The sequence below is a fragment of the Gopherus flavomarginatus genome, chromosome 5, assembly GCF_025201925.1.
Source record: "Gopherus flavomarginatus isolate rGopFla2 chromosome 5, rGopFla2.mat.asm, whole genome shotgun sequence".
NCBI lineage: Eukaryota > Metazoa > Chordata > Testudines > Testudinidae > Gopherus > Gopherus flavomarginatus.
Window position 1 is genome coordinate 24197 of NC_066621.1, and position 25580 is coordinate 49776.

The window sequence follows — 25580 nt, forward strand, 5'->3', positions numbered from 1 at the left end:
AGGTCATCTAGTCCAACCCCCTGCTCAAAGCAGGACCAACACCAACTAAATCATCCCAGCCAGGGCTTTGTCAAGCCTGACCTTAAAAACCTTTAAGGATGGAGATTCCACCACCTCCCTAGGTAACCCTTTCCAGTGCTTCACCACCCTCCTCGTGAAATAGTGTTTCCTAATATTCAACGTATACTTCCCCCACTGCAACTTGAGACCATTGCTCCTTGTTCTGTCATCTGCTACCACTGAGAATAGTCTAGATCCATCCTCTTTGGAACCCCCCTCCAGGTAGCTGAAGGCTTCTATCAAATCCCCCCTCACTCTTCTCTTCTGCAGACTAAAAAAGCCCAGTTCCTTCAGCCTCTCCCCATAAGTCATGTGCTCCACTCCCTAATCATTTTTGTTGCCCTCCACTGGACTCTATCCAATTTGACATCCTTTCTGTAGTGGAGGGCTCAAAACTGGATGCAATACTCCAGATGTGGCCTGACCAGTGCTGAATAGAGGGGAATGATCATGTCCCTCGATCTGTTCACAATGCTCCTACTAATGCAGCCCAATATGCCATTAGCCTTCTTGGCAACAAGGGCACACTGTTGACTCATATCCAGCTTCTTGTCCACTGTAACCCCTAGGTCCTTTTCTGCAGAACTGCCACTTAGCCAGTCGGTCCATGGACTGTAGCAGTGCATGGGATTCTTCCGTCCTAAGTGCAAGACTCTACACTTCTCTTTGTCATCAGGTTTCTTTTGGCCCAATCCTTCAATTTGTCTAGGTCACTCTGGACCCTATCCCTACCCTCCAGCATATCTACCTCTCCCCCCAGCTTAGTGTCATCCACAAACTTGCTGAGGGTGCAATCTCATCTTATTTTATTCTCATTCAAAACATTCATAAATAGTTCTGTTAGGCCTTTTCCAGTAGAGTCAGCCACAGACTGGAAATAGATGCAGTGTTCCTTTACTTGGATACAGCCACTATCGTCGTCAACAAATCTTACTGTAAATGGCATCTTTCACTGTGACCGCTGGGAGTGCAGTCCATTATTACAGCGTAGAACTTCACTTTGCTGAGCTGCATCAATATGGTATGAAGCACCTTCCTTGCCACAAAGTTAATCACGTCATTTTGAATTGTTTTGCTACAGTAATGGTCCATTGCGTCTTAAAAACTACTCCTCGTAGGTGCTCATGCATGACATCGTATTATCCAAAGAGCTCTACCAAACCAAGGAAATTACCGTCATGTTCAGTGAACAACTTATCCGAGGAGCCCCGGAAAGACAAATTATTCTTTGCAAGGAAGAGCATCGGTGGGGGGGGCGGGGGACAGGGAGGGCATTGCCCCCCCAAAAGAGGCGAGGTGGTGAGAGTTACATGGGGTCATGTGTCATTTCACACTCCCATTTGTGCAAGCTCAGCGCTGCCCTAGGAGGGCAGAGGAAAGGGGGCTCTGTCCTTCCCACACTGTGCCTCCCTCTCCCACCCTCTGCACATGAAGCAGCTGCTCTCCAGGTCTCTGCCTTGGCAGCTGCATGCTGCCTCCTGGGTCCTAGTGCCTGCCGGTTTCCTGTACAAGCGTAAGTGCCTGCGGGGACAGGGGCAGGGCAAGAGGTGGGGTGGGAGGAAAGAGACAGTGGGGAAGGGGGTGGGATTGGGCAGAGGAAGAGACGGGGAGGGATATGGGGCATGGGACAGTGGGGAGTGGAAGTGGGAGGGGATGGGGAAGAGAAGGGGATACGGGAATGGGCGGGGGGGAGCAGGAGCCTGCCATGTAGCATCCCCAGGACAGCAGCAGCAGCCCCAGCAGGGAGCAGCAACATGGAGTGCCGGAGTGGCTCCCAGCAGCAGCTGGAGCTCCCCTTTTAAGCCATCCCATCCCCCAAGCCAGTGAGCCAAGGGAACTGGCTTCAGTGTGTGCGTATGTGGTTTGTCCCCCAGCCTCACCTCCAATATAACAGTCACTCTACACCTATGAGGAAGAGGGTAATTGAGATCAGATGCTCAAGCATGTTCCTCCAATACTGTGTTGCTACATTGCTAATGCACTGGTTTTCTGCACCTGTGCATTTATTTAGCTTGAGCCTGGATTCGACCTCCATCCATTTGGAATAGGCTGTAAAATGGCTGAGTGACTTTTCATGTTGCTTCAGAACATCAGCTAAGTTATGCCAGTAACTGTACCCAGAAAATGCAAGCAACGATTTGGCATTCTTGTCAAATGTTTTGCAACAAAACCAGAACACTTTGTCAGTTGCTGTCAAGTAAACTAGCCAACGCCGATTCAGTTTCTCACCATTCTCGAGCACTCTATCGCAGCATGACTTTGAAAAGTGTCGCTTCTGCTCATTTACTGGAAATATCATATCCTCGATTTTCCCTGCCCTGTTGAAAATTGTACAATCCATATTGGCAAAGTTTAGGATTGCCAGTCATGAAGCAAGATCTGATGTATCGAGTTGTGGTGTGCAATTTTTCTCACTGCTGTTTCATCATGGGAGGCTGATTCTTCTTTATCGTTTCTCTCCTTTTAATATAAACCAGATTTTTCTTTGTCATTACTTTCCTTCCTTTTCATGTGAGCCACGTTCTTCTTTATCTTCACTTGCCTTTATGCCGACAGGAAAACTGGATGACTGTCCACCACTTTCCTCACATTTCCATTGCTTATCTTCCGGTAAATCCACTAATTCCTTAGTAATAGACCCTCCATCATTTCCTGTTACTAACAACAAAAACAGCACCCTGAGCCCAGTGCCCCACAAGCCCGAAACCCCAGGGGGTCGCCTGGGCTGCCTACCTCTAAATCTGGCCCTGGGTCCAGGTTGGAGTGAGAAGGATGGGGGGTGAGGTTGACCCAAGAGGGGGAAAGCCAAGGTGATCCAGGTGGGATAGAGAATGCGGGGTGCAGGGTGACCTGAGGGGTGCAGTGACCAGGGCAGGTCAGGAATGGGGGGTGCAGGGTGACCCAGGTAGGGTGGAGAATGGGGGATGCAGAGTCACACAGGTGTGATGGAGAATGGGGGTTGCAGGGTGACCTAGTGGGTGCAGGGTGACTCAGGCAGGGCAGGGAATGGAAGGATGCAAGGTGATCTGGGGGGGGGGGTGTAGGGTGACCGAGGCAAGGTGGGGAATGGGGGCTTGAGGGTGATCCAGGCAGGTTGGGGAATGGGGGGTGCAGTGTGGTCCAGGCAGGATGTGGGGCATTCACCTCATTGTAATCCAGGGAGGAGTCATTGCAGAGGGCACAGATAGTGGCCAGTTCAACCAGCCCATCGTACTGCCCAGCCTTCACATGCTTGTCATTCTTCAGCCTGCAGAGACACAGGGAAGGGGAGTGAGGGGGAGATGAGATGTGGGGAAGAAAGGGTGGTGCACGGAGATGGGGAGGGGGAGGCAGGGACACACAGAGATGGGGAGAGAGGAGTTCACAGAGATGAGGGAGAGAGGGGACACCAGCTGGCAGCAACCGAGGAATGATGACAAGTTTTCACAGCGGGATTGTCAAAGGCAGAGTGGAGTCATGGGGATGTTGGGAGTGTAGGGGTTGCACGGTGGCTGAGGATACTGGGGGTCAGAGTCATGAGAGATGCTAGAGTTAGGGATGTCGGGGTCATGGGCGATGCTGGGACTGGGAGTGTCAAGGTTTGACACCCTGTACCCCCATGTTCAACACTTTTATATGGTTATGATATATTTAGTACAAAGTATACCTTGTGAGGTATCATTTGAAAACTCATAATCTACTGAACACCATTGTCCTGTTAAAATGTATGTAAAATCACTCCATGTAAAATGACGAGATTGTACTATATGTGTGTTGCTAAAATATGCTGTAATTCTGGAGAACACCCACAGACTAGCTCCCCAGAAAAACAAAAACAAAAAGAATGAGCACAAGTGCTAGAGAGTCATTACCTGTTTAATTGGGCATTCAAAAGACAAGGACGGGGGGAAGGTATAGGCAAAAGAATTTACAATTCATATGAAGGACAGTTTGCAGACTACATATGCAATGGAACTGCCTAACCCCATGACTCAGCAAGGATTTTTCCAGCACAAGGGGTTGGGGTATAAGAATAGAGAACACACAAATTACTGCTCCCCTCCACCTCCACTCACGGCTATAAGATTGCTTGAAAGAAAATAGGAGAACTGGCCGGGGCGGGGGGCAGGGTCCTGACTGGGAGGCTTTCCAGTTAGCACGGTCTGCTGGAAGTTTTTGGGTGAGAGAAACCCTTTTGGTTTAAACTATTAGCCTGGGTAAAATATAGGAAATAGTTGTGTATTTATCTTGTATTTCTTCTGTAACCTATTCTGACCTTTGTGCCTTAACACTTATAATCACTTAAACTCTCTCGTTCTCTGGTTAATAAACTGGTTTTATTATTCTGTCTAAACCAGTTGAAGTGTTTGGGGAATCTCTAGTCAGGTTAACAAAAGCTGGTTATGACGTTATTGATATAAACTGGGACCATATAGAACATGGTTTGCAACCAAGGTTCTGTAGTGGCACCAAATCTTATGTAAAGGGGGTCATATAAGGTGTCTAAGACCAGGTTACGGATTACTGGTTATGATTATGCTGTCTGTATGCCTGTATCATTTTGGTAGTTGAAGTTATGAATATTGGCTGTATGCTGTCTATATTTCAAACTTGTGCTGTGTTACTGGGAAAGATCCCAGACAAGTTGGTGTCAGCTCTGTTTAGCCTGCTTGATGGCCCATTAAGGACCATCACCTACACAATTGTCCCATCGAGAGAAGGCAGTTACGCCCTGTGACTCAGCAGGGTGTGCAGAAACTGGCCCATGTGACTGCAAACTCCATTTTGCTGTAACTTTCCACAGCAGGAACAAAGGAGTGTTCTTACACCTGGAAAAGCCTATATAAGGCAGAGGCCTCATCTCCATTTTGTCTTCAATCCTGCTTCTTACCTCTGGAGGGACTTTGCCACAAAGAGAAGCTCTGCACAAAGGACTGAATGACCCATCCCAGCTGGGGATGTTCTCCAGAGACTTGATTTGACCCTGCAGTTTACTCCATCACTGCTACAAGCCTGAACCAAGAACTTTGCCATTACTGTATGTAATTGATTCCATTTAACCAATTCTAGCTCTCATCTCTATCTTTTTCCTTTTATGAATAAACCTTTAGATTTAGATTCTAAAGGACTGGCAACAGCGTGATTTGTGGATAAGATCTGATGTGTATATTGACCTGGGTCTGGGGCTTGGTCCTTTGGGATCGAGAGAACCTTTTTCTTTTACTGGGGTGTTGGTTTTCATAACCATTCATCCCCAGGACGGGTGGCACTGGTGGTGACACTGGGAGACTGGAGTGTCTAAGGAAATTGCTTGTGTGACTTGTGGTTAGCCAGTGGGGTAAAACCGAAGTCCTTTTTGTCTGGCTGGTTTGGTTTGCCTGAGAGGTGGAAAAACCCCAGCCTTGGGCTGTGACTGCCCTGTTTGAGCAATTGGTCCTGAAATGACACTCTCAGTTGGGTCCCGCCAGAACCACATCGTCACACTGGTGCACAATCATTCCTTTTGATGGAACAATGGACTGTTCATGAGTGTACACTGTTCAGGGCTGGGGTCTGGAGCAGTGTAACGTGCACATTTCTGGGGTGCAAGGCTGGGGCTAAGGATTTGCAGGTCGTAGTTCAGGAGTAATTGGGAGCACATTCATGTAACTTTGCTGGGAGTGACTGTACATGCTCATGGCTGCGTGTGCGCAGAGCCTAGAGAGGCTGCTTGTCACTAGCAAGACTGTGTAAGAGGCACCGTGGGCTGGAGAGTTAAGGAGCCACAACAGTTTAGTGGTTCAGGTTGTACCCTAGGGTGTGTCACATAGGTGTCAAGGGAATGTCAGGAGTTATGGGGCATGCTGGGGTTGGGGTATGTCAGGAGCCATGGTGGATGTTGGGGTCAGGAGAATGCTGGGGTCTGGAGATGCTGGTGATGGCAGGGACCATGGGGATGCTGAGGTTGGGAGTGTCAGGGAACATGGGATGTTGGGGGATATTGGGGATCACTCACACTTCTCCCTCAGGGGCATAGGTGGAGCCGGTGATGCTGAACTCATTCAGGGAACAGACATCTCCCTCCACCTTCTCAATGACAAACATCTGCCAAGAGACAGAGAGAGACAGGTCAGGATGGGCAGCCCAAGTGGCTGTCCAGGGAGGGGGGCGCCCCTTACCTTGCACACGGACATCTGGTTGGTGGTGAGGGTGCCGGTCTTGTCAGAGCAGATGACTGAGGTGCAGCCCAGCGTCTCCACAGACGGCAGGCTCCGGACAATGGCGTTCTTCTTGGCCATGCGGCGGGTGCCCAGGGCCAGGCAGGTGGTGATGACGGCAGGGAGACCTGCAGGGGAGGGGAGCAGAGGTTAACGCCCAGCGTGTTACCATGGAGTCACTGCCAGCGCCTGCTCTGGACTGGGAAGTTGGCAGGGCCGTGGACATCTGGAATCTGTTCACCTCCAGAGGGCTGCAGCAAGGGCCACTGGGACTCAGAAGGAGCCTGGACACACAGCCCCTGGAATGGCTCCGAAGTGCAGGCAGACGCCAGGCCCTGCAGCCGCACAGACTGACCTTCAGGAATGGCGGCCACAGCCAGGGCCACGGCAATCTTGAAGTAGTAGATGGCACCACGGATCCAGGAGCCGCCGTGGACGGGGTCGTTGAAGTGGCCAATATTGATGAGCCAGACGGCCACGCAGATGAGTGAGATGACCTTGGAGAGCTGCTCCCCGAACTCATCCAGCTTCTGCTGCAGCGGTGTCTTCTCTTGCTCTGTGGCTGCCATTTCATCCCGGATCTTCCCGATCTCGGTGCCCACCCCTGTGGCAATGACGATGCCCACAGCCTTGCCAGCTGCCACATTGGTGCCCTGCAGGAGGAGGCAGCAAGGGGTGTTGGCAGAGGAGGAGAAGCAGTGGTACCAACAGGGGGTGTGCATGGAGACCCCGTGGAGCCCAGGACAGGGGACCGGGGCAAAGCTCTGTCTGGCCTGCAGGGCTGGGGGCAGTGGTGTCCCCCAGGGGCAGGTCTCTAGTCTGGGGGTGACCCTGGGCTGTAGCTTTTGGTTGTGGGGGTGCAGGGTGGAGGTGACCGTGGGGGTAGCTCTCTGGCTGGGTGCAGGGTGGGGGTGACTCCAGTTGGGGTGCAGGGTGGGGATAACATGAAGCAGGAGATTTTCTTAATGGCTTTCACGAACAGTGTGAGTGCCTTAGTTTCCCTGCATGCTGTGTGTGTAACGGGGGGTGGGTGAGGGGGTTTGTTGTTGCAGAAGACCAGGTGTGACCTTGCCTAGCAGCCTGGACCCCAGACAATGGCCTGGAGCTTGGTTACCCTAGCAACTGGTGACTGTGAACCAGCCCCCAAGCTTGGAAGTCAGGCAGTTCAGGCTACTGGGAGGACAATGGGCTGCGGAGAGAGGACCCCGGTGACCTGACCAGCTGGTTCCAGCCAGAGGGGAACAAACAGAGGAGGTCCCAGGTGACCTGTTTGCCCAGGACCGAACACAAAGGACAAGGAGGGGCTGAGGGGGGAGGTGATATAGGAGGCTCGGCTGGAAGGAGGGGGCTGCTGGACTTGGGAGAGAGAGAACAGCCAGAGTCCACTTGGATAGGGACAGACCCAGCTGGGCCCTGAGAAGTGCCTGGGCTAGGTTCAGATGCTCAATAAAGCTCCTGTGTGACGCTGGCTGAGAGTCGCTGCAAGCTACAGACTGGGGGGCATTGCTCCCTCTGGGAATGGAGGCCTTGGGGGTCCAGAGAGAGGGGACTCCCTGAGGGGGCCCAATGGCAGAGACAGTGGTGCTGAAGGCTCAGAAAGGTAAGGTTCCAGGAGGTGCTGGAGCCCAGAGCTTAACACCTGAGACAGAGTGGACCCCCGAGAAGGACTGTCACACTGAAGGGGCGTCCTCCCAGGGGCCCTACGGAGCCAAGAGAGCCCAGGGCCTGGGAGTCCACGTCAGAGGGTGATCTGGGGGGCAACTCTCTGGCTGGGAGGGCAGAGGGGCAGCCCTCAGCATGGGGGGAGTGATATTCAAGCCCTTGGGCAACATTCACCGAGAAGAGCATGTTCTTCTTGTCCTGGTTGACAGCGCGAGGGTCCGGGACAGGGTCCGTGTGCTTGATAACAGAGACAGACTCACCTGGCAGGAGGAGCAGAGAGGGCTGAGCACATGGTATGAGGGCATCAGGAGTCCTGCCAGACATACACCCAGACATCCCCACCACATGGACAGATGGGCAAACAGGCCCAGATACATGGACACACAGGGAGTAGAACAGGAACCTAGAGATGGCCTCCTCCCTCCACCCCAGTGAGACTCACTCACCCACCGACCGACACACAGACACAGTCAGAGAGGCAAAGTCACCCAGAGAAACACCCCTACCCACACACAGTGACACATACACAAACATCTCCCAAAAAAGCCTGTGGCACCTGACAGACTAACAGACGTTTTGGACCATGAGCTTTCGTGGGTGAATACGAAAGTGAATATGAAAGGTCTGACGAAGTGGGTATTCACCCACGAAAGCTCATGCTCCAAAACATCTGTTAGTCTATAAGATGCCACAGGATTCTTTGCTGCTTTTACAGATCCAGACTAACACGGCTACCCCTCTGATACTAAACATCTCCCAGACACCCCCCAATGTACACCCCCCCACCCCCAGACGCACACACACTAGCTGCAGTGGCTACAGACTCACAATCACAAGCTTGTATTTCTCATGGCTGCCTCGCAGTTCTGTCCCTTCCAGCTCAGTTTTGCTGCTCTTAGGTCCCCAGCCCAGTTCTTTCCCACCCAGTCCAGCCCCCACCCCAGTTCTTTTCCTCTCAGCCCAGCTCCCCAAGCTGGTTCTGCTCCCCCCCTCCCCGCCAGGCCCTGTACCTGTCAGAATGGACTGGTCCACACGCAGGGTGGTGGATTTGATGGAGATGATCCGGATGTCAGCTGGCACCTTGTCACCCACTGCAGGGAGAGGCACAGGACACACTGTGATGGATGGATGGGGGGAAGGGGTGTCCCCACTACCAGAGTCTGGAGGGCAGACCCTGCACCCCACCCCCTCTCAGCAAGGCTGCAGGGGATGCTCAGGGCAAAAGGGTGAGGGGGCTGTGTGACTTTGGGTTGAGCGTGTTGGAGCAGCAGCTCGGGGGACATGGCCCCTGGGTGTCAGCAACACACAACACCAGGCGAATGCATGGCGGGAGGAAGCCAGACAGCCAGGAGAGGAAATGCTGGATCTTCTCTACCTGTCCACGTCGGGGCACCAGTCCCTTTATTCCAGCTGGGAATCAGGCCCCCCGGCAGTGTAACCCTAGCCACTCCCCTGTGCTGGGACCCATCCTGTCAGCTCAGTAAGTGTCTCCCTCCTCCCCCTCCCCGGCGGTGCCCTCTATGTCCTGCCGGCCCTGTCCTCGTAAACCTGGCTCATCACATTCCTGCTGTCCTGGCCGCTTGGCACTGCCATAGAAGGAGCGCCCGGCACCCCAGCCCCCCCCCTTTTCCCAGGGGGCTCTCAAGGAGATGGCGAGGTCAGGACTCCCGGCTGGCTGGCTGGCACGGCTGGGGGGCACTGAGAAGGGGGATATAAGGTCATCCCCTCAGCCTGCAGGGAGGGGCAGAGACGGGGTTGGTGTAGGGGATACAGGGTCTCTCCCTCTAGGCTGGGGGGGCAGTGGCATGATAGAAGTATTGGCTACAGCCCAGGTCCAGGAACACCTGTCACTGAACAAGTGCAGTGCAAAGGGGATTCCATGGGGCTCCGCTTTCAGCTGGGGCCAGGGACTGTCTGTTCCCAAACACCCGCCTCCCAGCACATGGAGAATGAGGCTGCATCTGCCCTACAAGCTAGGGTCAGGGCAGGCCGGGGCCAGGCAGTAAACAAGGCCGAGAGCTGCTGGGAGGCCATGCTTAGCCAGCCCCCACAGCCCCTGACACCCTCGCAGAGGGGAAGGGTGAGGAGCGTTGGCGATCCTCCAAGGGCATTGTGGGTAATCATGGCATCAGCATGATTGAGATGTCACCCCTGATCCTTCAACCCTCAGCACACAGGATGTGTTTAACCATTGCCCTGAGAATGCCCCCTGCCCTTTGCCCGATGGTGCCTTCAGCACCTTGACCCCCATGTGAACCCCATGTGCTCACGGCCACACACTCACCAGCCACCTCAGCAATGTCGCCGGGGACCATGTCCCGGGCCTTGATTCTCTGCACAGATTTCCTGTCTGCACGGTACACCTTGCCCATCTCGGGTTCATACTCCTTCAGGGCCTCGATGGCGTTTTCAGCATTCCTCTCCTGCCAGGGCAGCACAAACAGTCACACTCACCTGCCCACAGCCCCCTGGTGCTGGGTGTACTGAGACCAGCACTGAGATATAGGTTGGGATGCAGGGGGCTGTTTATACAGCGATCCGTTGCTTGGTGTTGAGGTGCGGCCACCTCTGGGGTGGGGCACTGGGGCTGTTTACACAGAGGCCCATGGCCAGTGCCAAGACGCAGCCCCTTTCTAGGATGAGACACTGACATCAGCGACCCTTCTAAGTCGCCTGCCCTATCTCCTAGGTCACTTCAGCACTCTCCCATCCAGGTACTGATCTGTCCTGACCCTGCTTAGCACATAGAGGGGGTTGTCGCTGGCCCTTGGTTACCTGCCAGACTCCTACAATGGCATTGGCGATGAGGATCAGCAAAATGACGAATGGCTCCACAAATGCAGTGACTGTCTCCTCGCCTTCCTCAAACCAGGCCAGCACCTATGAGAGGCAGGGCCACAGCCACGGTTACGCCTGTGTGAGCTACAGCACAGCACAAGTCACCCTTCCCACCCCATGGCCAGGGAGTTACAGCTCTCCATTGCCCTCCTTCACAGAGCTACACTCTCCCTCATACTCCCCACACACCCTTGAATGCTACACCCCTTCCACCCACAGTCATAGCCCCAAAGCTTCACCATCACCCTCCCCCCCACAGAGGTCTACACCCCTCCCATCCACATGGCCAGAAAGCTACACTTCTTACTTCCTCTCCCCCTCCACAGAGCCACACCCTTCTCACCCACATGGCCAGAGAGATAGATCACCCCCTTGCATTATATGCTTCCTCATGCACATACAGAATTACACTCACACAGTACTGTACCCCTCCCCTGTCCTCCACAGAGCTATGCCCACTTAGACACACAGCCAGAGCGCTACACCCTTCACACCACATAGCAAAAGTGCTACACCCCTCCACAACTCTACAACCTCCCCCAGACACACAGACAGTTCTGTCCCTTCTCTGTCTCTCACACCACACATACATAGTGCTGCACCTCTCTCCTTCCCCCACCTAGCTGCACACCTCTCACAGCTGCTCAGAGCGCTACAGCTTCTCAGACACACAGCCAGAGCACTACACCCCCCTCTACTCCCCAAGAACTACATGTCTCTCTCACATACATCCCACACAGAACTCCCCACACACACCGTAAACACTACACCCCAGCCGATGCACTCGGAGCATTATAGTCCTTCCCATTTGCACACACAGTGCACAACACCCTGCCTCATACTCCCTCAAGTAGCTATCTAGCTCCCAACACTCATTACTCTCTCGGGTATTTCTATTATAATGGAGTCTTGTCCCAGGTGCTATGCAGACCTCAGCTGAGATCAGGAGTCCCCTTAAGCCAGGAGTTTTCAAGCTGGGGGTTGGGACCCCTGGGGGGGGGTCATGGGGTTATTACATGGGGGGTCATGAGCTGTCAGCTTCCACCCCAAATCCCACTTTGCCTCCAGAATTTATAATGGTGTTAAATATATAAAAAATGTTTTTAATTTATTGGGGGGTGTCGCACTTAGAGGCTTGTGATGTGAAAGGGGTCACCAGTACAAAAGTTTGAGAACCACTTCCTTAAGCCAAGTGCTACACAAACCCTGCCTAGGATCCGGGAGCGTATGGGGGTGGATGGATGGATAGCTAGATATATAGCTAGATAGCAGTAAGGATACTACCAACCACCTGACCCAGATGGTGACTTTGAAATGCTCAGGGATATTAGAGAGGCTATACAAATAAAAAACTCAATAACAATGTGAGATTTCAACTACCCCCATACTGGGTACGTGTCACCTCAGGACAGGATGCAGAGATACAGTTTCTTGACACCTTAAATGCTTGATTCTTAGAGCAGCTGGTCCTGGAACCCACCAAAGGAGAGGCAATTCTTTATTTAGTCCTAAGTGGAGCACAGGATCAGGTCCAAGAGGTGAATGTAGCTGGACCGTTTGGTAATAGTGACCATAATATAAAGAAATTTAACATCCCTGTGGCAGGGAAAACACCACAACAACCCAACCCGGTAGCATTTAATTTCAGAAAGGGCAGCTACACAAAAAAGAAGATGTTAGTTAAACAGAAATTAAAAGGTTCGGTGCCAAAAGTAAGATCTCTACAACCTGAATGGAAACTTTTTAAAGACACCATAATAGAGGCTCAACTTAAATGTATAACCCAAATTAAAAAAACATAGTAAGAGAACCCCAAAAGAGCCACCATGGCTAAACAACAAAATAAAAGAAGCAGTGAGAGACAAAAAGGCATCCTTTAAAAAGTGGAAGTTAAATCCTAGTGAGGAAAATAGAAAAGAGCATGAACTCTGGCAAATGAATTGTAAAAATATAGTTAGGAAGGCCAAAAAAGAATTTGAAGAACAGCTAGCCAAAGATTCAAAAAATAATAGCAAAAACATTTTTAAGTACATCAGAAGCAGGAAGCCTGCTCAACAACCAGTGGGTCCACTGGATGATCAAGATGCTAAAGGAGCACTCAAGGACGATAAGGATATTGCGGAGAAACTAAATGAATTCTTTGCATCAGTCTTCACGATTGAGGATCTGAAGGAGATTCCTAAACCTGAGCCATTCTTTTTAAGTGACATATCTGAGGAACCATGCCAGATTGAGGTGTCATTAGAGGAGGTTTTGGAACAAATGAATAAACTAAACAGTAATAAGTCACCAGGACCAGATGGTATTCACCCAAGAGTTCTGACGGAACTCAAATAAGAAATTGGAGAACTACTAACTGTGATTTGTAACCTCTGATTTAAATCAGCTTCTCTACCAAATGACTGGAGGATAGCTAATGTGACGCCAATTTTTAAAAAGGGCTCCAGAGGAGACCCTGGCAATCACAGGCTGGTAAGTCTGTCTTCAGTACTGGAAAAACTGATTGAAACTGTAGTAAAGAACAAAATTGTCAGACACACAGATGAACATAATTTGTTGGGGAAGAGCCAACATGGTTTTTGTAAGGGGAAATCATACCTCACCAATCTACTGGAATTCTTTGAGGTGGTCAACAAGCATGCAGATAAGGGGGATCCAGTGGATATACTGTACTTAGATTTTCAGAAAGCCTTTGACAAGGTCCCTAACCAAAGGCTCTTAAGTAAGCTGTCATGGGAAGGTTCTCTCATGGATCAGTAACTGGTTGAAAGATAGGAGACAAAGGGTAGGAATAAATGGTCAGTTCTCAGAATGGAGAGAGGTAAATAGTGGTGTCCCCCACAGGTCTGTACTTGGACCAGTCCTTTTTAACATATTCATAAACGATCTGGAAAAAGGGGTAAATAATGTGGTGGCAAAATTGGAAGATGATACAAAATTACTCAAGATAGTTAAGTCCCAGGCAGACTGCGAAGAGCTACAAAAGGATCTCACAAAACTGGGTGACTGGGCAACAAAATGGCAGATGAAATTCAGTGTTGATAAATGCAAAGTAATGCACATTGGAAAACATAATCCCAACTATACATATAAAATGATGGGGTCTAAATTAACTGTTACCACTCAAGAAGGAGATCTTGGAGTCATCATGGATGGTTCTCTGAAAACATCCACTCAATGTACAGCAGTAGTCAAAAAAAGTGAACGGAATGTTGGAAATCATTAAGAAAGGGATAGATAATTGGACAGAAAATATATTGCCTCTATATAAATCCATTGTATGCCCACATCTTGAATACAGCATGCAGATGTGGTCGCCACATCTCAAAAAAGATATTTTGGAATTGGAAAAGGTTCAGAAAAGGGCAACAAAAATGGTTAGGGGTATGGAACAGCTTCAGTGTAAGGAGAGATTAATAGTATTGAGACTTTTCAGCTTGGAAAAGAGATGACTAAGGGGGGATAGGATAGAGGTCTATAAATTCATGACTGTTGTAGATGAAGTAGATAAGAAAATGTTATTTACTCCTTCTCATAACACAAGAACTAGGGGTCACCCAATGGAATTAATAGGCAGCAGGTTTAAAACAACAACAAAAAAATATTACTTCATGCAACACACAGTCAGTCTGTGGGACTCTGCCAGAGGATGCTGTAAAGGCCAAGACCATAACAGTGTTCAAAAAAGAACTAGATAAGTTCATGGAGGATAGGTCCATCAATGGCTATTAGCCAGGATGAGGAGGGATGGTGTCCCTAGCCTCTCTTTGCCAGAAGCTGGGAATGGGTGACAGGGAATGGATCACTTGATGATTCCCCATTCTGTTCATCCTTCACTGTTGGAAGACAGGATATTGGGCTAAATGAACCTTTGTTCTGACCCAGTATGGCCATTCTTATAAGATAGATAGATAGATAGATAGATAGATAGATAGATAGATAGATAGATGGGGTATATGACGAGATCCCTGGGGTGCAACATGGCACTGTGGGACTGCTGTGTCCCCTTAACTCACTAAGCTGGGTTGTCTCTCACAATGCCTCACTGGTGACAAGCAGCAAACCCCTCCTAGTGCTGTTTCCACTCAGTACAACCACATGTGGAGCCCCACACCCAGCTAGATTGCATGAATGCTCCCAGAGTCATTCACAAATCACACAGACCAAGGCAACCACCAAATCCCCCCAGCTCCCAGCCTTGTACCACTGGAATAAACCATCTTGCACCGCTCAAGATCTTTTCTTGAGCAATGCAAGTTTATTTATTGTTTCACCACTTCCTCAATGGAAAGTGGGCATACACCAGCCTTTGTGACCTGGGCAGGTTTACCGAGCACTTCAGTCAAACTCTGGTAAGGAAAAACATTAGAGAAAGTTTATTGATTACAAAAGATGGATTTTAAGTGATTATAAGTGATAGGCAAAAAGTCAGAGTGGTTACCCCTCCCTCCATCTATCTATCTATCTCCATACACACTCATCAATCTATCTTATCCCAAAATAGCTTCCATTTCTGGCTCATCCCCTCTACCTGGTCACAATCAGTTTGGTAAGCGGCAGGTTTACTGTCCCAGGGCTCCTGTGGTGCTGGGGTGTCACCTCCTGCTGCTCTGACTCTGGGGATGGTTGGATTTCACCCACACACCCTGCACAACTAGATGCACAGACACGTACCGTACCTACAGCAATGCACCCCACCCCTACTGAGCAAAGCACTCCTGCACAGACACACCCTCAGGCATGCACACATGCGCAGCACAATACACACCTCCCCAGACACAGGGGCCAGGCCTCTGACTCACCCCTGCAGCAATGCAGCCACAGGCGTGTGCACATACTTACATAGAAACCCCTCCTCCCCAGTGTCTCCCACTTTTGCACAGATACCAGCTCTCCTTCCCCCCCCCCCTCCCAGTTATACAACAGAGATGCTGCAGCCTTGCCCAGGCTGGGCCCAACTGTGCCCACTCAGGTTTCATCCAAGGCCCAGTGAGATTGAGATCAGTTTACAGGCCTCTTGCACTCATGCAAGGGGACAGGGGGGCCCAGCTGTCACCACCCCCCCCCCCAGTACATATCAAGATCAAGGGGACATGGGAGGAGGGCTGATGGAGCCACATGAGGGGAGAATCACTGGGGGGGAGGGGTTCCTCCTCCCTCCACTGCCTACCCAGGCAAGGTCTCCCATCCTTTAACACCTGCCAGACACAGCCCTGGGCCTCCCTCTTTCCACTCCCTAGCCCTGGCTCCCTCCTTCAACCCACAGCCCTGGCCCAGCTGCCGACACTTGAGATGCTGCCTCTTCGGGAGCCAACACTGAATCCTTCAAGACTGAATTCCAAGCGGGTCCGGGCCAGGCCTCCGCACAGAAAGGTCATGGTGAAGGACGATGCAAGATGCTGCCCAGTGCCTGCTCCCCTCCTGGCCTGAGGAGCCCCAGGCCCCCACACCCCTGCCAGAGACACAGCGTGGGGACTGTACCCCTGGCCCTTGCCAAGGGACACCTGTCCCCCGGCACCTCCCAGTACTTTGCACGTAGGAGTGATCCAGACTTCACCCTGCCCCACTCAAAAGGGGGAAACTGAGGCACAGAGAGCCTGTGGCAGGGTCAGGAATAGAATCCAGGAATCCTGACTCCCAGCCTCCCCTCCCCGCTCTAACCACTAGACCCCACTCCCATCCCAGAGCCAGGGATAGAACTCAGGAGTCCCTGCTCCCAAGCTCTACCCCCATGGGTTTCCCAGGACATACCAGCCTCTCACACTAAAATTTACTCCTCAGTTCCCATGTTATACATAGAGAGCTCCCTTCCTAGCACTGCCCTTCCCCTAGCCCTCTGGGACCCCTCAGTCACTCATGGAGTTGCAGTGCTCTGGGACTCCCCAGCACCTCCCATTACTTGTGACAAAGATGCAGCCTCTGCCTAGCTGCCTGGGACTAACCAGCTCTCTGGGACCCCCAGCCCCCCCCCACATTCATGAAGGAGATGCAGCCCCTCCCACACCCTGGGACCCCAGCCTCCCATCACTCACAAAGGAGATGCAGCCCCTCCCACACCCTGGGACCCCAGCCCCCCGTCACTCACAAAGGAGATGCAGCCCCTCCCACACCCTGGGACCCCAGCCCCCCGTGACTCACGAAGGAGATGCAGGCTGCCAGCAGCAGGATTCGCACCAGCAGGTCCTCAAACTGCTCCACCACCAGCTCCCAGATGGACTTGCCTGGGGAGTGGGGCAGGGTCAGGGAGCAGCAGGGATACCCCCCCAGGGATCCCACCCCTATTTTCCTTGGGTGTGGGGGCACAGGGGGCCAGAGGGAGGAACACCAAGTCACTAGGGTGCCAGCCCTCCAGGACTGTCCTGGAGTCACCAGAAATTAAAGATTCTGTCAGGTGATGGAAGCTCCAGGAACCCATGCAACCAAAACGGGCAGCCCTGCAAGTCCCAGGGGCTGGAGCCAGAATGGAGAATGGGGATCAGAGCTGGGGAGTTGGGTTGTGGGGCAAGGGAGGGCCTTGGGGGCAGTGGGTTGAGGGCGCTGGCCACAGGGGTAAAGCTATAGTGCAATGGAGACACTGGGCTATCAGAGGGGCCGTGGGCCCTGGGAGCAGTGGGTTATGGACAGGGGGCTGGCCACAGGGGTTGGGTTATGGGGTGATAGAGTGCACTGGGCTATTGGAGGGGCCGTGGGGAGTTATGAGGTGGAGGGGTTGGCCCCAAGGTTTGGGTTAGAGAGAGGTTGGGGCTGGCCTGAGGATGTGGCCAGCGGTGGCTGCTGTGGGCTCTGGCACTTTGCAGTTTTGGGGCCACCAGTGGCTGGAACTCACCTTCCTCTGCCGGGAGCTCTGCCCATGGAGCCGCCGCCGCCGCAGTAGTAAAGGAAGAGAGGAGAAGAGGCTGGTTAGCACCGTGAGCAGGGAACCCCCAGGGCAGGGCGCATGCTGCACATGGGGAAGACAGGAATGAGCCCCAAATGAGGGGACATGGCACACGAACAGGGCAGATGGATTCATTGGCCTGGGGCACAACATCCCAGCCCAGGGTCGCACAGGGCATGGGACCTTGAGCCCTGGCGCCTTTGGCAGGCTAAGGGGAGAGTGTGTGCGCACGACACACTGAGATACATGCTGGGCTGACAGGAGGAGGAAAAAGGGGGCAGGGCCCCCAAAAATTAATGGGGTGAAATGGGAGCAGGATGGGCCCAGCTGAAATGAGGTACTAGGGCCCTATATTTCCCTAGCTGAGGCTGCACAGACATGCAGAGAATGGGGTGCGCACATGCCCACTGGTGAAAACATGCCCTATAAACATGTCCTCACATACATGAACACACCCACACCCATGTGAACTCACCTTCATACATACAGGAACGCCTCTACACACCCTCACACACACATGTGACCACGCCCTCACACACATAGATGCAGACAAACATAGTCATTCACATGAGAGTCCTCACTCACAAACTCTCCTGCAATGACCTGAGCGGGGCTGAGTATTCCTGAGCTCCTTGGCCTGCTGCTCTGGGACCTGCACCAAGCCCAGAGGGGCTGGGTGTGGCAGGAAGCTGGAGGATATGGGGTTAGGAGAGGCACCATGGTGCGCTTGTGATCATGCCCATCTTCAGTTGCAGTCTGAGCCACCCATCACTTCCACACATGCTGGCCCAGCACAGGACTTTCCTGCCCTGCCGGCATTAGGGGCTCCTCTTAACCCTGTGCCAGGACAGGAGGCACAGAGTGAAGGATGCCCTCCACCCCATGCAGCATCTCTGGTGTCCGATCCATTCCAGAGGGAATTACAGGCGGGTTATTCTTAGCCAAGGAGCAGCTGCCTTGCCCCCAGGACAGCCGGGCCTTGCCTGTGTGTGCATCTTTGGCTTCTCTGTGATAGGCTCTGACCTTGTTTCTGATACGCAGCTCCCCAGGCTGCAATACGTGGCTCCCTGGGCTCTGATACGCAGCTCCCCAGTCTGCGATACATGGTCCCCAGGGCTCTGATATGCAGCTCCCTGGGCTCTGATACGCGGCTACCCTGGCTGCGATACTTGGCTCCCTGGGCTGCGATAGGTGGCTTCATGGGCTCCACTAGGCGGGTCCCAGGGTTCTGATACATAGCTCCCCCGGGTTCTGATACGCAGCTGCCCAGGGTTCTGATATGTGGCTTCCCAGGCACCCATACGCAGCTCCCTGGGCTCTCATACGCAGCTCCCCAGGCTGTGATATGTGGCTCCCGGGGTCCAATACATGGTCCCCCGGGCTCTGATACGCAGCTCCTTGAGATGCAATACATGGATCTCCGGGCTCCAATATGTGGCTCTGGGAGCCCTGCTGATTCTTGCGCTGACAGCCAGCTCCCTTCATGCTGCTACACCCCTCCCAGGGCCTAGTGGCTGATGCCAGCCTCGCTCAGTGTCTCTCGCTCCATCCCTACCTCTCTGTGTCCAGCCAACCCCATGCACCCTTAGCCACCTGTTCCATTCTCTCCAGCTCTGTCTGCCCGTTTGCCTCCTTTCTCGCTCCCTAGCCCCTGACATTCCCCCTCCCCTGACACAAGCAAACTCTCTGTTCCTCATTCTCCATCATTCTTCCTTGCTCGGTCTCTGTCTCCCTCCACCTCTCTCCGCTGCGCCTCTCCCCGCCCCAGTGGCTGGTCCAGCCAAGTGTGTGACAATGAGGGCGCTGCCAGCACTTACCGTTGGGGCCGTATTTGTCCAGGTTCTTCTTCACCTGTTCAGGTGTCAGGCCAGAGTTCTCACTCACCCCAAAGTAGGCCAGACATTCCTCCACGGTCTTTGCATGGGAGTTCTCCATGGCTGCCCCACTGTAAGTCCCGTCCCCCCTGGGCTCGGCCTGTCTCTGCCTCTCACAAGCCCTGGCTAGTCAGTTGGTCTCAAAGCGTCTCCCACCTCGTGTCCCCTGCTGCTCAGCAGACCATGGCCCTCCTCGGCGCCCAGTATCCGACAGGGGAGCCCACGCAACCCGTCCCGGTGTACACACCCTCAGTGGGGACTGGGGCTGTCCCTGGTGCTTATGAGGGAGCCCACGGGGCAGACTCCGGGGCCCTGTCCCTGCCCTCCCATTGGGCAGCTCTCCTGACATCACACAGGCACCAGCACACATATGGCATTCTGCACAGGGAGGTATTTTTGCTGACTTGAGGCAGCAGGAGGGAGGCCGAGAGGTGACTTAGGAGAGAGGCTGAGGCAGCCGCACACCGAGATGTCAATCAACATCCGCCAGCTCCTTGCAAGAAACCTCCCCCACCCCCCATCCTGCTCCTTGGTTCCTTGCAGGTTATTTCTGTCCCTTGGCCATAATGGACACGCGGCTCAGGGCTTGTCTCACTCACATTTCCTTGTCCTCACCCCCTTCCCTCGTCCAGTCCTCCACTCCTCTGCCTACCCCCCAGCCAGCTAAGCTGCACCCACTGGTCAGATCCCATGTGCCCCCCACCAGCTACCCAGCCAGCTGTGCCCACAATCACTAACCAGCAACCCATCTAGATCGACCCGCCTGAGGGAAGGGTAGGTAGCCCATGGGCTTGGGGGGGCTGTGAGCCAGGGGGATCCCCTCTGTGGGGGAAGGGCCAGCAGCCCCAGAGCTGAGCGGGTGGCTGTGAGCCGGGGGGATCCCCTCTGTGGGGGAAGGGCCAGAAGCCCCAGGGCTGAGCGGGGGGGCGGGGGGGCTGTGAGCCAGGGGATCCCCTCCATGGAGGAAGGGCCAGCAGCCTCAGGGCTGAGCAGGGGCAGGGGGGCTGTGAGCCAGGGGATCCCCTCCATGAAGGAAGGGCCAGTAGCCCCAGGGCTGAGTGGGGGGCTGTGAGCCACGGGGATCCCCTCCATGGGGGAAGGGCCAGCAGCCCCAGGGCTGGCGGGGGACTGTGAGCCCAGGGAGGGAAGGTGTTCCCTCCCAAAGGGAAGGGCCAGGAGCTCTGGTGACTGACCTCAGGGGTGACCATCGGGGACTGAGTGCCTGGTGGAGGGATTTGGAGCAAGTGGGAAGTGAGAAGGATTTTCATTTTGGGTCCGCTTCTGTCTGCCCATCTGTCCATCTCCACCATTCCCGCGGGGGCCAGTGCATCCTGGCTGTGCCCATGTGAATGCTGTGCAGAAACCCCTGGGAAACCAACTCTGTCTTGTCAGACACTTTTCACTCCAGGCTGTGTCTGCTGCTGGGTGGGGCAGGGGACACAGTGACACCCCCTCTCTTGTCCCCCTTCAGGGATCCACACTGACTGCATCTCCCCTCTGCCCCCCCCCAGTTAGGGTCTGGGGTGAATGGAGCTGCCAGAAGAACAGAGGGGACCTGGCTCCATTGGGGCTGGGGGGGCCCTTAGGGAACAGGAGGTGTAGGGGCATGGATGGGAGATCTCAGGGAGATGGAGTGAGAACCAGGGCAGGGCAAATGGCCTGGGGTCAGGGATGCTGTTGTGGAGCAGAGCAGGGCATTTGGAAATGGGGTAGAGAGGTGACAGGGTGTGGGGGCTGGGGCATGGATCATGGGGCTGAGGGCTGGAGGCTCAGTGGGCTGATGGCTGGGATAAGGGCAGAGTAATGGGGCTGAGGGCTGGAGGATCAGTGGGGCTTGGGGTGGGATGGGGTTAGGGCAATGGACCTGGGGGCTGGAGGATCAGTGGGGTTGGGGGTGGGATGGCAGCAGGGTAATGGGGCTGAGGGATGGAGGCTCAGTGGGGCCGGAGGCTGGGATAGGAGCAGGGCAATGCGGCAGGGTAGTGGGGTGGGGGGCTCACTAGGACCAGGGGCAGGGCAGTGGGGCTGAGGGCTGGAGGCAGTGGTGGATTAGCCACCGGGCCAATGGGGAAATGGGCCAGTTGGGGGGCCCTGGAAAAATGGGTGGCCCCCGCACCCCAACTCCATTTCCCCGCTTGGAGCGCTGGGCCGGAGGGAGGGCGAACGGGGGCCCCACTGAAGGGTAAAACTTGCCTCTGGCTGGAGAAGACGGTGCAGCCAGCAGCAGTAACGCGATCGGTCTGTAACCAGCTCAGCCCCTTGGTGCATAGACAGGGCTCAGCCCGGGAGGCTCCGGGAATCGTGTGTGGGGCAGGGGGACCCGGCAGCAGGGAACAAGGACACAGGCTGGGAGAGATCCTGGCATGGGGGGGGAGGGGAATAGGATGGAGGAGTCCTGGCCTGTGGTCTTGGGCCAGCCCAGTGGGATCCCTGTGTCTGGGCCCAGGTTGTTAAAGGGGTATTTATCTGCCCCTGGGAGGGGTAGGGGGATGCAGCATATTCCATGGGCCCTATTGCACCCAGTCTCCTGTCCAGCAGCAGCCTGGACGCTGGGCAGCCAGTGAGTCATAGGGCCCTGCTCCCCACCCCCATGGATCCCTGCTGAGCCAGTCTCATTGCACCCAGCCCCCCACATCCCTGACCCCATGAGAACTGCAATCCCAGCCTGCCCCACCCCCATGGCACCCTGACTGGCTGTTCCCTGTCCTGTCCTGAGGTGACTGGCCCCAGCTGGGATATTCGGGGGAAGGGTGGTGATGGAAGCTGATTTATTGGGTGTTGGCAGGAAAGTTAATTTATGGCTTCTGCTCCAAGGGGATTGAGGTGGCTTGTCCCCACCACAGATCCATGTCCTGAGTGACTGGGGTGGTACAGCTGCTGAGGGTCTCATCTCAACACCTGCCCCTCCAGAGCAAGGGATAGAACCCAGGCGTCCTGCCTCCCAGCCCCTCCCGACTAGACCCCACTCCCATCCCAGTGCTGGGGATGGAACCCAGGCGTCCTGATTCCCAGAGGAGTTGAAGGGGAACATTAATCTTCCAGCCTAGTGATGCATTTCCATCTCTGACTCCATTGCCTCTGTGCCTTCCCAGAGGCTGTGCAGCAGCACAGAGCTCTGCCCCCCACAATCCCCTGCCCCCATGCAGCCCTGTCTGGCTCTGGCAGCGCACCTTGCTGTGAATGGGAGGGCAGATTCTGGTCTCAATCATACCAGTTGAATCCAGAGTCAAGCCTGAGTCTGCTGATCTCACTGAAACTGGGCAGCTGCTCTGAGTGACCAATGCAGCGACGCTGCCAGAGTCTGCAGAGAGCCTGAGCCCCCAGACTTCCCCCCACCCTGAGGCTAGGCAGAGAAGTGTAACTCGAGCAGCAGCTGCTGCCTGTCCTGGCTCCAGTTACCCACACAACCTTTGTTGTTTGGCCACATCAGCACCCACAGGGGAACAGGCTGGGGGCAGGGGGCAGGAAGGGTAAGGAGAGATGGGGGGAATTGTGCTGGGGGGTGGTCAGAGTGGGGCCTGTGACCCCCAGCTCTGCAGGGTTGGGGGGTGGGGTGGCTCCCCACAGCTGTTTCTCTTTCTTGCTCCTGCGTGCACACACACACACCATCAAACTCCAGGCTCTCTTGGTGCCGGGGGTCTCTGAAGTGGACGGGTTGCCCCCACCCCGGCTGCTGCAGCTGGGACCACAGCCCCATGATCCAGCTGCTGGAGAGAATGACAGACAGCTGGATGGGGCAGGGGGAAGCACTGAGTAAAAGGAAACTGAGGCACAGAGCTGTGAAGGGGCTGATCACACAGAGACCTGGGGCACAGCAGGGAATAGAACCCACGATCCTTTCTCCTAGTCCACTACTCCCCTCCCAGAGCTGGTGGGAGAACCCAGGAGTCCTGGCTGCTGAGGTGCACCTCTGGGGGACTTTGAACCAGGGTGTCTGGTTTAAAGGAGCCAGTCTCTCCCCCTCCCCGAAATGGGGTTGGGATGGGGAATGGACAGTTCTCAGATTGTAATCTCACCCCTTACCCTGGGGGCTGCAGCTGACCTGGTCTGCTCCCTGCCCCCCCACCACCAGGGGGTTGTGATATGAGGCTGCTCCAGGCCTCAGAGACAGGGAATCCCAGCAAAGGGGGAGGGGAGAGGGGGAAGGACAAGGGGGGATTCCCTGACATGGGAGAGGGAATGGCCCTTGGAGGAGCAGTCCATGGAGCACGAGGATCCAACACATGAGAGCGTCCGGGTCCTGATGTGATTGTGCTGGAGGGAGAGCTGGGGCTGAGGTGGGGCGATGGGACTGGGGCCAGAGCACTTTGAGGCTGGGGATGGAGGAGCTGGGTGTGCTGGGGTGGGTGCATAGTGGGAACTGGATAAATAGGGGGGTTGGGTGAATCGGGGAGCTGGGTGAATCATAGAATCATAGAATCTCATTGGTGCTGGGTGTATGGGACAGCTGAGTTTGTTGGGAGCTGGGTGCATGGGGGAGCTGGGTGTGTTGGGGGCTGGGTGTATGGGGGGAGCTGGATGAGTGAGGGGCTGGGTGCATTGGGGCAGTTTGATGGATCCCCCCTTGGGTGCAACTTGGAACTGGGGTACCACTGAGCCCTCTGACTCACCAGGCTCCCCCATGCCAGGCTGGGCTCCCTATCAGCACTGTGCTGGTGTGACAAGCTTTTCACTGCTCCCAATCCTACATTCCAACCAGCATTTGTACAGGCAGGGACACATCCAGCTGCAGGTGCCACTTTGGACAGCCACTGCATGAGCCAACAATCGAGAGGCTACAGCCGAGATAACCCCCAGCTTCCCAGGCTAGGACCTCAGAGTTGAACCATCCTGCCCTGGTCAAAACCCCACCAGTATGAATGTATCACTCAGTTCAACACTTCTACAAAGGAAAGTGGATGTGCACCAGCTCTTGTTCATGAGCTGAGATTTAGCCCCTTTGCACTTCAAACAACACACAGCGTCTTAGGTAAAATCCAAACTAGATTTATTAACTACAGAAAATAGATTTTAAGTGATTATAAGTGATAGCAAATGGATCAAAGCAGATTATCTAGCAAATAAACAAAACTGCCAACTAAACCTAAAATATAAGAAAGATTGGGTTTGAATTAGTAATTTCTCACCCTAGCTGACGATACAAACAGTCCAGCAGGTTTCCATACACAGGCTAGAAATCCACTTAGCCTGGGATCAGCACTTCCCCCAGTTCAGTCTTTTTCCTCTGGTACTTTCAGGTGTGCGGTTGTAGGGAGAGTGAAGACTAGTCATGATGTTATTTCTCCCTTTTCTATCTTCTCCCCACTCGCTGGAAAGCTCTTTTGCTATGACCTGGGTCAGACAGTTCCCACTGTGCAGTGCAATCTCCGAGAAGTTTCTATTGGGGTGATCCTGGTGCTTGTGTGCATTTCCTCAATAAGCCATTAACATTGTTTGGCCTGTTTACTGTCGTATCTGAAAGGCTGCTTGGGGGTGTTTTCAACCTCACAACATGTTTCAGTAACACACACACAGCCAAACTTCATAACTTCACATATAATAGCAAATCCAATCCAATGAAATATTAATGCCTAGCAGATCAAGACTTTGAGAATGATACCTCACAAGGCAGACTTTCTACAAAACATATCCTAATTGTTATTATATGACAGTGGTGAATATGGGGGTGCCAGGGTGTCACAGGGAGCTGTGTGTGTTGGGAGCTGGGTGCATGGGGGGAGCTGGGTGTGTTGGGGACTGGGTGTACAGTGGGATCTGGGTGTATTGGGACAGTATATTGAGGTGTGGGGGCTGAGTGCACAGGGGAGCTGGGTGCATTGGGGGTTGGGAGGATTGGAGGGAGCTGGGTGCATTGGGGCAGTGTATTGAAGTAGGGGGCCGGGTGCACAGGGGGAGCTGGGTGCATTGGGGGTTGAGTGCATGGGGGATCCGGGTGCATTGGATGGAGTATTTTGGCAGGGGGCTGGCTGCATGGGAGCGCTGGATGCATTGGGGGTTGGGTGGATTGGAGGGAGCTGGGTGCATTGGGGCAGTGTATTGAGGTGGAGGGCCGGGTGCACGGTGGAGCTGGGTGCATTGGGGGTTGGATGGATT

At 54.0% G+C, this 25580-nt stretch overlaps 1 protein-coding gene across 1 annotated transcript in view; it reads right to left on the minus strand.

The window, feature by feature from the left end:
* ATP2A1 (ATPase sarcoplasmic/endoplasmic reticulum Ca2+ transporting 1) overlaps positions 1-19745 on the minus strand; it is a 30920-nt gene extending 11175 nt beyond the window's left edge. The window contains exons 1-11 of the mRNA XM_050955901.1: positions 19431-19745; positions 17563-17580; positions 16875-16957; positions 10674-10778; positions 10183-10321; positions 8909-8989; positions 8073-8158; positions 6592-6889; positions 6198-6364; positions 6035-6123; positions 3205-3307 (exon numbers count right to left, since the gene is read on the minus strand). Of these exons, the coding sequence (XP_050811858.1) occupies positions 3205-3307; positions 6035-6123; positions 6198-6364; positions 6592-6889; positions 8073-8158; positions 8909-8989; positions 10183-10321; positions 10674-10778; positions 16875-16957; positions 17563-17580; positions 19431-19548 (1287 nt within the window). The 5' untranslated portion in view covers positions 19549-19745. The remainder of the gene's footprint in view (positions 1-3204; positions 3308-6034; positions 6124-6197; positions 6365-6591; positions 6890-8072; positions 8159-8908; positions 8990-10182; positions 10322-10673; positions 10779-16874; positions 16958-17562; positions 17581-19430) is intronic.
* Between the last annotated feature and the right edge of the window lie 5835 nt (positions 19746-25580).